This window comes from Oncorhynchus mykiss, chromosome 15, assembly GCF_057628025.1.
Source record: "Oncorhynchus mykiss isolate SJ-2025 chromosome 15, ASM5762802v1, whole genome shotgun sequence".
Taxonomy (NCBI): Eukaryota; Metazoa; Chordata; class Actinopteri; order Salmoniformes; family Salmonidae; genus Oncorhynchus; species Oncorhynchus mykiss.
Window position 1 is genome coordinate 44,988,398 of NC_143036.1, and position 12,780 is coordinate 45,001,177.

A 12,780-nucleotide genomic window follows, 5' to 3' on the forward strand; every position below is an offset into this window, starting at 1 on the left:
TCTGAGTCTATCTAAAACAAAGTTAAAATGGTAAAAACATACCTCTGATATATTTTTTCACTTCAGAAGCTACGTAGGCTGATTCCCAGTTTACATCGCTTTTACTGTAGGGATGTGCATCTAAGTAGGCAGCCTACGCAGCTTTTACTGTAGGGATGTGCATCTAAGTAGGCAGCCTACATAGCTTTTACTGTAGGGATGTGCATCTCTGTAGGCAGATTCCCAGTCTACATCACTTTTTCTGTAGGGATGTGCATCTAAGTAGGCAGCCTACGTAGCTTTTACTGTAGGGATGTGCATCTATGTAGGCAGATTCCCAGTCTACATCACTTTTACTGTAGGGATGTGCATCTATGTAGGCAGATTCCCAGTCTACATCACTTTTACTGTAGGGATGTGCATCTAAGTAGGCAGCCTACGTAGCCTTTACTATAGGGATGTGCATCTAAGTAGGCAGCCTACATAGCTTTTACTGTAGGGATGTGCATCTAAGTAGACAGCCTACGTAGCCTTTACTATAGGGATGTGCATCTAAGTAGGCAGCCTACGTAGCTTTTACTGTAGGGATGTGCATCTCTGTAGGCAGCCTACATAGCTTTTGAAGGGAAAAATATATATCAGAGGTATGTTTTTACCATTTTAACTTTCTTTTAGATAGAGTTCTGAAAAGGGAGGCTGGGAATCTGCCTACAAGATCCCAGAGCCCATCAATCAGTGGTCCTCGGGTCAGTCTTCACCAAAGTATTATTGCCAGCTCTGTGGCTAGCACTCCCTCATCCCTCTCCCTGGGAACGAGAGGTTGTGTCTGCCTCAGAACTAAGAGTCAGTCCGTTAACCTGACTTTCTGTGGGTAACACTGCTCGAAGTAGAGCTGGGCCATGTTCATTATGGCATGCAACTGAACTGCAATGTTTCTTATTGGACAAGTACAGGTAATTCCTGTTTCAGTGTGTTTTCTTCTGTTTGGTGCCTAATGAACACGGCCTTCTCAATGGGGTTTCACTAAGGACAGCGCTAGTGACAAATAAATACTGTTCCGGTCTGGCAGATTACTGTAACCGCTGCCAAACCAAATTAGCAATATGCACACCTGTGTGTAGCAAGAGCCACATTTGTGTCTATAAGGTGTGGTTGAACAATTCACCAAAAACAACTTGATCATGAGAATTGGAAAGGTGTCTTGAACACTATCAATAGTTCAATCTGTAGATCCATTTGAATGTCATACAAGCTTAGCAACATGTAGTGATAAAAGATGAGTTCTGTGCATGAGGGAGACACTATGTCATATTCACTACTACTTGTCTACGGTCTCAACTCTCCATGTTGAACTCAACTGTGAAAGTGATGAGGTGGTTTGTAGAGAATAAAAAAGGTAGTGTATGTTTAGCCCCAGAACCTGGCCAGCCCCAACAGCTCGTCAGTAGTGGACTACAATAAGAAATAACCGTTACTGCAAGATAAAAGCACAGATACTAATGCAAAGTTGCAGGCCATGATGTCATGCTGTCAGTCAACCTGCCCATACATACGCCTTTGATTAGAGACTTGACTGAGCTGTGCTCAAGGAAGAAGGTGCCTGGAAACACTGGTCGAGGATCAGCTTGAACCAATCCCACTCGTAACACTAACCCTTTAAGAGGCCTGTTTTCTTTTCTTATAGTACTTTTTATTTTACTTCCCTGGCCCAGCGCTTAGGGACATCGTCCAATCCATGTAGCTACACGAGAACACAACTCCTTGTGGAAAAACACATGAATTACAGCTTTATACATGGGTGATTCTACACAAGTGGCGCAAATTGCAATCCCACCCCGAAAAAAAACGATATTTAAAAAAGGTAAGTCTCCAAACTTAGGACATCTATATACATCACGATATGTTCTAATTCAATCCAAGGCAATACCAAATATATTGTTAAATGAATATAGTAAAAAGTAATTGTTTATACACTTATTTCTATTGAGAGGTGTTTTATTATTATATTGAAAGATACTGATCTAATTAGCAGTTGATTTTTAAACATCTTTCTGAAAAAAAATGCTGTCCCACATTGACGTCACTAACTATACATACACAATAAAAGACTGTGCCTTAAGCAACTCCTACAAATATCACCAGGTGATGGGATTGCACCCCTCTCCAGCATGACCACATGGTGAGTAGTCTATCTGGAAACATTTCAGATCAAATTTTTGAGTTGGTAAATCATCTTCATCTATTTTTAAATAGTGTCAGTACCGAACATTTCATATATCAAGATATGTGTAAAGTTCTCTTTTGGGATGTACATACAGTGCATTCGGAAAGTATTCAGACCCCTTGACTTTTTCCACATTTTGTTACGTTACAGCTTATTCTAAAATGTATTCAATCGTTTTTTCCCCTCATCACAATACCCAATAATGACGAAGAACATATATTTATATATATATTTCTTTGCACATGTATAAAAAAAATAAAAAAAACGGAAATATCACATTTACATAAGTATTCAGGCCCTCTATTTCGTACTTTGTTGAAGCACCTTTTGCAGCGATTACAACCTTGACTCTACAAGCTTGGCACACATGTATTTGGGGAGTTTCTCCCATTCTTCTCTGCAGATCCTCTCAAGCTCTGTCAGGTTGGATGGGGAGCGCCGCTGCACAGCTATTTTCAAGTCTCTCCAGAGATTCCGGGCTCTTGCTGGGCCCCTCAAGGACATTCAGAGGCGTGTCCTGAAGCCAGTCCTGCGTTGTCTTGGTTGTGTGCTTAGGGTTGTTGTCCTGTTGAAAGGTGAACCTTTCTCCCAGTCTGAGGTCCTGAGCACTCTGGAGCAGGTTTTCATCAAGGATCTCTACTTTGCTCTGTTCATCTTTCCTTCGATCCTGACTAGTCTCCCAGTCCCTGCCACGGAAAAACAGACCCACAGCATGATGCTGCCACCACCATGCTTCACTGTAGGGATGGTGCCAGGTTTCCTCCAGACGTGACACTTGGGATTCAGACTAAAGAGTTCCATCTTGGTTTCATCAGACCAGAGAATCTTGTTTCTCATGGTCTGAGAATCCTTTGGGTGCATTTTGGGAAACTCAAAGTGGGCTGTCATGTGCTTTTACTGAGGAGTAGCTTCCGTCTGGCCACTCTACCATAAAGGCCTGATTTAGTGGAGAGCTGCAGAGATGGGAGAACCTTCCAGAAGGACAACCATCTCCACAGAGGAACTCGAGAGCCCTGTCAGAATGACCATCGAGTTCCTGGTCACCTCCCTTAAGAATAATGGAGGCCACTATGTTTTTGGGGACCTTCAATGCTGCAGACATTTTTTGGTACTCTTCCCCAGATCTGTGAGTCAACACAATCCTGTCTCGGAGCTCTATGGACAATTTCTTCGACCTCATGGTTTGGTTTTTGCTTTAACATGCACTGTCAACTGTGGGACCTTATATAGACAGGTGTGTGCCTTTCCAAATCATGTCCTATCAAGTTGTAGAAACATCTCAAGGATGATCAATGGAAACAGGATGCACCTGAGCTCAATTTCGAGTCTCATAGCAAAAGATCTGAAAAGTTATGTAAATAAGATATTTAATTTAAAAAACTGCTTCCTCTTGGTTAATATGGGGTATTGTGTGTAGATTGATGAGGTGAAAAAAAATATTGTATGTTTTAGAATAAGGCTGTGGATATTAAAGATAGCTAGCAATATGTTAGCCAGTGGAGGCTGCTGAGGGGAGGACGGCTCATAATAATGGCTGGAATGGAGCAAATGGAATGGCAACAAATCATGTGTTTCATACCATTCCATGTATTCCGCTCCAGCCATTACAACAAGCCTATCCTCCCAAATTAAGGCGCCACCAACCTCATTTGATGTTCAAAATAAGTCAAACTGAAAAAGTCACAACCGAAACAATTGATACCATGGAGAGATAGAGGTTTCATTTTTGACTCTGCCATTATGGCGTCTGTGACAGCACCGGCAGTGCCATTGAGGCCATCTTAATTTAAAGTTGCATGTGCCATGATCTACCAACTGAGCTACAGAGGACCACCATGTGCCCACTCAAAAAGTGTGCATTATACAACATTTAGGAGTAAATTGAAAGCCTGACTGAGTCCCCCTCAAGACCACATTCGGTCTTTAACTCGTCATGGTCTCAACTCACTGGGTCTGGATCTTGGGACCAAAGTCCTGGTATAAATCTTGGCCTTGGCTTCTGGATATTACCTTACTCGTGGGTTTACAAACAATAGGCAACCCAATTTGAGGAAGCCCTCTGATCATTGGCTGATCACTTCCAAACCCATAGGAATCCCCACACAGTTGACTACTTTTAAATAGTGGAAGCCCTCTATGGCAATGTCTATACTGAAACGAGTTATATCTTTCGGAGTCCTCCATTTATGTCTATGATTGACACCCTTGCCACCGAAACGCCTGTTATTTTGTCAATTTTGTTTGCAAATGATTTCTCCAATGAATCTATAATAGAAGGTTAATCAAAATGATCACTATTGTGCATGGTTCTTCCTTTATTGCAACTTTTTCACTATGTTTCGGAATAACACTTTTGGGGGGGGAGTGGGGGGGGGGGTGTAAGGTAAATTCAGATAAATATTTCAAATATGCAATACAAACAAAGTGTGTGAGTCGTATATATGTCTACCTGAAATATGTTGGAAGACGTGTGCTGAAAGTTGGGGGAAAATAGGATACAAATGTGATTAATTTTTTTGTCCCAGTTTACACCACTTCTGTATAATGACCCTGAGGGTACAAAACATTAAGAAAACCTGCTTTTTCCATGACCAACTGACCAGGTGAAAGCTGATCCTTTATTAAATCCACTTCAATCAGTGTAGATGAAGGCGAGGAGACAGGTTAAAGGAGTTTTAAGACAATTGAGACATGGATTGTGTATGTGTGCCATTCAGAGGGTGAATGGGCAAGAAGATATTTAAGTGCCTTTGAACGGGGTATGGTAGTAGGTGCCAGGCTCACCGGTTTATGTCAAGAACTGCAACTATGCTGGGTTTTTTACACTACAGTTTCCAGTGTGTATCAAGAATGGTTCATCCAGCCAACTTGACAACTGTGGGAAGCATTGGAGTCAACATGGGCCAGCATCCCTGTAGAATGCTTTCGACACCTTGTCGAGTCCAGGCCCTGACGAATTGAGGCTGTTCTAAGGTCAAAAAGGGGTGCAACTGAATATTAGGAAGGTGTTTGTAATGTTTTGTACACATTTTGAGAAAGTATAAAGCGTAGAGATTCCCAGAGCGCCCTCTCCCTCTCTAATCCAGCATTGGTTTTGATTCAGCCAGCTCGTGATTTGACCACAAAACAACAATAAAAAAAATACACGTTCATTTAATAACAGCCATTTTAAGTGTTGGCAGCATCAATGTTCCCATGACGACAGACCACCACCGTTATTGTTGCTCTTTGTAGCACATGACCATAAAAGGTTACTTAGGCAACCGACAACTTGCTAGTCTCCTAACCCTTCCCCATACACCCACCCAACCCCTCTGACATGCAAGGATCTAACATGTGAAAGTAAAAGGAATATGAAAAATAAGATGAAATAATAATAATAGAAAATAAAACAACCCCTACTGAACATAGATAAGAGGATGGAGAGAGAATGACTAATAATAGAAAATAAAAAACCCTCTTACTCGCCGTCCAACTGACCGTTTGGGACAATCTCGGTTGTTCATCTGTTCGTCCGTCAGTCTTTAGAGGCTGCAAGTCGTAAGCAGTCTGTGTGAGGACACAGTGGAAGAGACAGTCATCCCTTTCTTTGACATACTCGTGCTCCCTCATCTCTCTTCATTGGGGAAGACCTGTCTGGGAAGGCTGGGTGACCCTGTATGGTTGAGGGGGCGGGGGAGGGGGTCGAGAGGGAAAGCCATATAATGTACATTCGGAGAGCGAGAGGGTGGGTCCTGTGTCTGTCCATCCATGAGCGAGTGTGGAACTCTGCTGCCCTACATGGCCAGAGGGTTAGTGGTGGTGGCAGGGGAGGTTGTGTATTTGGGCGGGGCCAGCTCCAGGAGCGCACGCACCGTCCCAGCCACCAGGGGGAGCCCTCTCTCCTCCAGGATGTGGAGGGGCAGGCACAGCTGGGTCTAAGGCCAGATGAAGAGCACACGCACACAGACGACAAAGGGAGGAGGGAAAACGGGAGAACAAAAAAGGGTATGTCAATGGATGGGCAAATAATAACAAAAACTACCAAAAGATAACAGAAATCAACACAAATGGAAAGAAACTCAACATAAGATGGAAAAGGAGGTGAATGGGATCCAAACGGCATGACCTTGAGGAGAGCAGGGAAGCGGAGCAGGGAAGCGGAGCAGGGAGCAGGTGTGCAAACACAGGCACAGGGTTACAATAAGTAGGGACTTGTGCACTGAGACACCCACTGAACAACATATCCCACAGGAGAGAGAGAACAAGCTGAAGACAAGCAGAAGTAGCGAGGAGAGAAGACAGGCGGCAAAGAGGAAGGAAGTGACACCAAATATTTGGTTCATTTTATTGTGAAAGGAGGAGTTCTGGGAAAGAGTTGAAAGGTCAACAACAGAAGACACAGGAGAGATAGGCACGTTGTTACACACACTGGAAGCAAACAGACCACTGACAGAGAACATTCACACCGCTCTTCAGAGCCAGAGGAGACATAACTCCTTGTCATTCAGCATAGACCAACAACAAACTACATACACAGCCTGCGTCCCCCGAATGCCACCCTATTCCCCATTGAGTGCACTACTTTTAACCAGGGGGCACATAGGAATCTGATTAAAAGTGGTGCACTATAAAGAATAGGGTCCCATTTGGAACAAACTAGATTCACTCGCTCTCTCACAAAATATGTGCTTCGTCTTTGTATAGAACGGTATAAGAGCACTCATTGCTAAATACAGTGCCTTCAGAAAGTATTCACACCCCTTGACTTTTTCCACATTTTGTTGTGTTACCGCCAGAATGTAAAATTGATAACATTTTTTCCCCACTGGAACACACACACAATACCCCACAATGTTACAGTGGAATTATGTTTATAATTAAAAATGAAACACTGAAATCAATAAGTAAGTATTCAACCCCGTTGTTATGGCACCTAAATAAGTTCAGGAGAAAAAATGTACTTAAAACAAGTCACAGAGACTCAATCTATGTGCAATAATAGTGTTTAACATGATTTTTGAATCACTACCTCATCTCTGTACCCCACACATACAATCATCAGTCTATGTAGAGCAGTGATTTCAAACCGATTCGACCACAAAAACCAGGGAGATTTTCCAATGCCTCAAAGGACACCTTTTGATAGATGGGTAAAAAAACACAAAAACCCCCGCAGACATTGGATATCCCTTTGAGTATGGTAAAGGTAAACTTAGGACTGTGTATTCAATAAACCCAGTCACTACAAAGATACAGGCTTTCTTCAGTTTTTATGAAGAAAGCCTGTAACATCACATTTACATAAGTATTCAGACCCTTTACTCAGTACTTTGTTGAAACACCTTTGGCAGCGATTACAGCCTCAAGTCTTCTTTGATATGATGCTAAAAGCTTGGCACATCTGTATTTGGGGAGTTTCTCCCCATTCCTCTCTGCATATCCTCTCAAGCTCTGTTAGGTTAGATGGGGAGCGTTTCTACACAGCTATTTTCAGGTCTCTCCAGAGATGATCGATCGGGTTCAAGTCTATGCTCTGGCTGGGCCACTCAAGGACATTCAGAGACTTGTCCCTTCCCCAGATCTGTGCCTCGACACAATCCTGTCTCGGAGCTCTATGGACAATTCTTTCGACCTTATGACTTTGTTTTTGCTCTGATATGCACTGTCAACTGTGAGACCTTAATATAGACTGGCGTGTGCCTTTCCAAATAATGTCCAATCAATTGAATTTACCACAGGTGGACTCCAATCAAGTTGTAGAAACATCTAAAAGACAATCCATGGAAACAGGATGCACCTAAACTCAGGTTCTGAATACTTACGGTTTATGTAAAAAAAAAATGACAAACATTTCTAAAAACTGGTTTTCGCTTTGTCATTATGGGGTATTGTGTGTAGATTGATGAGAAAAAAAAATCATTTTTAGAATAAGGCTGTACGTAACATCTGGAAACAGCCAAGGGGTCTGAATACTTTCCGAATGCACTGTATTAGGGTTTTATTTTTCAGATTTTTGTTCTCCCACTTTGACAGTGTATTTTGTGTAGATTGTAGACAAAAAAATTACAATTAAAGCCATTTTAATTCCACTTTGTGACAAAATGTGGAAAAAGTCAAGGGGCGTGAACTTTCGGAAGGCACTGTAGTCCTGCCATATCCTGGGGCTGATTGTTACCACAGCTTGTGCCTACATAGACTGGTCCCAGGTGTGTTTGTGCCATCTTATCGCACAAACAGATCTGGAACCAGGCTAGTGTTAACCCCATTCATCACACACCACAGAGACACAAAATGGGGGTAGAGTGACGTTGCCCCTAGACACTGATCTTGGGTCAGTTTAGCATTTGACCTAATAAAGGTTAAAGACAAAGTGAAACATTGTAGTAAGTTAAAAGGGATTTTGATAACCAAACGTGATAAAGCAAGTTCAAACCCTTAAACCAGTAACAAAAAAAATAAATAGAAAATTGCCTCATTGACTACTGCGTGCCGCCATCTTCATAACGTGTCATCAATGACATCACTTGAATGTTTCGTCTGACAGGCATGCCAGATTACAATGCATAAAAATGTTTTCATTTTGACAAGAAAAATTAGAAGAAAATAAGTGCCTCTTAGAAGGCTATCCGGTTAGAAATTAGCCAGGTAACATGGCTTGAACAATTGTACTTGGGAGTATGGCTAGACAGTACACTGTCATTCTCTCAGCACATATCCAAGCTACAGGCTAAGGTAAAATCTAGAGTTGGTTTCCTCTATCGTAATCGCTCCTCTTTCACCCAAACTAACCTGATTCAGATGACCATCCTACCCATGCTAGACAACGGGGACGTAATGTATAGATCGGCAAGTAAGGGTGCTCTCAAGCGGCTAGATGTTCTTTACCATTCGGCCATCAGATTTGCCACCAATGCTCCTTATAGGACACATCCCTGTACTCTATACTCCTCTGTAAACTGGTCATCTCTGTGTACCTGTCGCAAGACCCACTGGTTGATTCTTATTTATTAAACCTTCTCAGGCCTCACTCCCTCCTATCTGAGATACCTACTGCAGCCCTCATCCTCCACGTACAACACTCATTCTGTTAAAGGTCCCCAAAGCACATACATCCCTGGGTCACTCATCTTTTCAGTTTGCTGCAGCTAGCGACTGGAACGAGCTGCAACAAACACTCAAACTGGACAGTTTTATCTCCATCTCTTCATTCAAAGACTCAATCATGGACACTCTTACTGACACTTGTGGTTGCTTAACATGATGCATTGTTGTCTACCGTGTTTGTGCAGGTACCATGGGGTGATGTTGTCATGATGTGTTGCTACTAAGTTGTGCTGTCATGTGTTTCTGCCATGTTGTGTAGTTGTCTCTTTCGTCGTGATGTGTGTTTTGTCCTACATTATTATTTTGAATCCCCCGTTCTCACAGGATGTCCTTTTGCCTCTTGGTAGGCAGTCATTGTAAATAAGAACTTGTTCTTAACGGACTTGCGTAGTTAAATAATCTACTTATACACTGTGCAAGTTGGGCTATCATAGCTAGGTAGCTACCAAAACCACGCCAAGCTCAGCTATCATTGATTAATATTTTGTTAGTTAGCTAGCTAGTGATGTTATAAGAACAGCTTGCGACAGTGCAGTATTTCATGATGGATACTGGCAGCATCATATGGTAAGTCTGACTACTAGATGCTGGACATTTAACAACCTACATGTCTGTAGCTAACGTTAGCTTCCATGAACTGAATACTTGATTTACTAGTCAGCTGTTTCTAGCCCAGCTAGCCTCGCTCAGGTTTGGCACATCGTAAGTCCCTCACTGCAAACCATATTGAATACTGTTTTATGCATTGTGTACACCATGTGCCTACAAAAGTGACTATTGTTGTGGGCACTACCATGTGGTTAGCTAAGCTTTTTGCTCTTACCTAGCTTGATGGCTAACAGTACGATCGATGTCCGTCTAAACTACTGTAATGTTTAACACAGCTAGACCTTGCTCGCTGAATGAACATAAAAACGTGCAATTGGTTTATTGACTGGACTATACAAGTTTATTCAATACTAGCTAACTGCTTTGCTATTGTGGGCATCATGTATTTAGCTCCGATGTCCCTTGCCCATGTGAAAATCACTTATGTAGCCTACAACTGACTGAGCTCAAAAACTTATGCAAGTGGATTTTTTTGACAGGACTATACAGGCTTGTCAACATGATTGTTAATATTTTATTGTTGTTCCATCTCAAATTGGTAGTTGTAGCTTTTCGTTTATTCACTTCACATCAGTCTTGATCAAAAAGCCATGCGGTACAGTTCGGCAGCGGACGCTCTACCATTCCCATGACGTTTTCTCAATATGGCTGTGGCCACATATTTTCCAAGCTTGTGCTAGGTGCTCTAAAACCTATCATATGCTTTAAAAGCATTTTCATAACATCATGTTCAACAACGTTACCTAATGTCGACATGTAAAATGTAGGTTGATTTGAGCATTTCAGTTCCACTAAGGTTAGGATTGGGGAAGGGGAAGCTGATCCTAGATCTGTACCTAGGGGTAACATCACCCCGAAGCCACAAAATGAGCATTAGGACAGAGGGGGGCTCGATCACAGACAGTCAAGGAGAAAAAGGTACCTGTAGGTTACTTGATTGTGCGTCAGCAAGGACTCAAAGGCTTACAAATGACCCTCGGCTACCTGCTCTCTTCTTGATTAGGCAAAAACGTCCGACTGACTTTGCAGCTAAGGCTAAGCCATGTTCGAGTCAGGCGTTGATTGGTCAGATTACTCGTGGTTGGTTCTTCTCAGGGGCAGTCGGGGAGGAGGAAGCACGGAGGCTACATATGACAAGACTTTGATGTTATCTATTTTGGGTGGGAAGGTTCCATCTAAAAAACACACGCACACACGTCGGCAGGCGGACAAACTTAAGGCACAGAAGGAGGTTCAGTAGGTAGGTCCAGTAGCAGACAGCTCATTGACAACCCAGCAACCTCCAGGGTCTCGCTGTGTCAGTATATGACAGATTGGTAACAAGGGAGCATTGAAGGTTCACCTTGCCACTCCTTGATTGGAAGCAAGTAACCTTCCCCAACAAACAACTGCAACAACAAAATATAAAACCTACTATATGGTATTTGGCATATGGAGTTGTTCGCTTTTCAGTGGATGGCAAACCAGGCAGTGGCGAGCGCTCCTCTTTGTTATGGTAAAGTGGGACAGAGAGGTCCACTCTCATTCTTGTGTTTTTCCCTTGTTGAGTTCTGCTGCGTCTGAATGGATACCGCTGTGGTGATGGGAGTCAGCGCAATATGAAATGAGAAGCGCGTAGGAGTGCAAGTGGTGTGTGAGCCAGCATGTGTGTGTATGAGTGGTGGAGAGCCAGCATGTGTGTGTACGAGTGGTGGAGAGCCAGCATGTGTGTGTACGAGTGGTGGAGAGCCAGCATGTGTGTGTACGAGTGGTGGAGAGCCAGCATGTGTGTGTACGAGTGGTGTGTGAGCGAGCATGTGTGTGTACTAGTGGTGGAGAGCCAGCATGTGTGTGTACGAGTGGTGTGTGTGTACGAGTGGTGGAGAGCCAGCATGTGTGTGTACGAGTGGTGGAGAGCCAGCATGTGTGTGTATGAGTGGTGGAGAGCCAGCATGTGTGTGTATGAGTGGTGGAGAGCCAGCATGTGTGTGTACGAGTGGTGTGTGAGCGAGCATGTGTGTGTACTAGTGGTGGAGAGCGAGCATGTGTGTGTACGAGTGGTGTGTGAGCGAGCATGTGTGTGTACGAGTGGTGGAGAGCCAGCATGTGTGTGTACGAGTGGTGGAGAGCCAGCATGTGTGTGTACGAGTGGTGGAGAGCCAGCATGTGTGTGTACGAGTGGTGGAGAGCCAGCATGTGTGTGTACGAGTGGTGGAGAGCCAGCATGTGTGTGTACGAGTGGTGGAGAGCCAGCATGTGTGTGTACGAGTGGTGGAGAGCCAGCATGTGTGTACAAGTGGTGGAGAGCCAGCATGTGTGTACGAGTGGTGGAGAGCCAGCATGTGTGTACGAGTGGTGGAGAGCCAGCATGTGTGTGTACGAGTGGTGGAGAGCCAGCATGTGTGTGTACGAGTGGTGGAGAGCCAGCATGTGTGTGTACGAGTGGTGGAGAGCGAGTCGGTAAAGTGAGAAAGGGGTTGTGCGTCCAGACAGACAGTTCAGAGGTGGGGCACCAGGTGGCAGTACAGGGCACACAGTACAGACATGATGGACAGATAGAAGAGGGCGAAGCCTGCCAGCTGGGCCAGGGGAGAAGGCATTAGGAGGGGGGGAGGAGCCATGGAGAGCAGGACCCCCAGCGTCCCGTAAACACAGCCTCCCCGGCCATCCAGAACCTCCTCCACTGTGCACAGCCTCTCCTGTCCCATGGGACATGAAGTAGGGGAGAGAATCGGCAGGCAAAGGATACAATTAAATAGATAGGGGAGATGTGTGTTTGGACGGACAGATGGAAGATGATTTTGAGGGGGAAGTGTTACGGTTAAAAGAAAGAAGAGAGGAGGAGCAGAAAGAGAAAGTTACTGTTAGGAACAGGCAAGCGGCTCTCCAAGTCAAGTTTACAA

At 43.8% G+C, this 12,780-nt stretch overlaps 2 protein-coding genes across 17 annotated transcripts in view; both read right to left on the reverse strand.

Annotated features, from left to right (window-relative positions):
- The window catches only part of LOC110490080 (large ribosomal subunit protein eL33), a 37,559-nt gene extending 31,594 nt beyond the window's left edge, over window positions 1-5,965 (reverse strand). Inside the window, exon 1 of the mRNA XM_090200163.1 lies at window positions 5,684-5,965. The gene's annotated coding sequence lies outside the window, so the exon portion shown is untranslated. The remainder of the gene's footprint in view (window positions 1-5,683) is intronic.
- LOC110490082 (DISP complex protein LRCH3) overlaps window positions 5,684-12,780 on the reverse strand; it is a 77,326-nt gene continuing 70,229 nt past the window's right edge. For 9 of the 16 annotated variants that reach the window (XM_090200158.1, XM_036944380.2, XM_090200156.1 and 6 more), the window contains one exon: window positions 10,388-12,576. In XM_090200158.1, the coding sequence (XP_090056284.1) occupies window positions 12,376-12,576 (201 nt within the window). In that variant the 3' untranslated portion in view covers window positions 10,388-12,375. Of the gene's footprint in view, window positions 6,121-10,387; window positions 12,577-12,780 lie in introns of those variants that run through there. The other 7 variants (XM_090200154.1, XM_090200153.1, XM_090200151.1 and 4 more) reach the window with 2 other exon arrangements.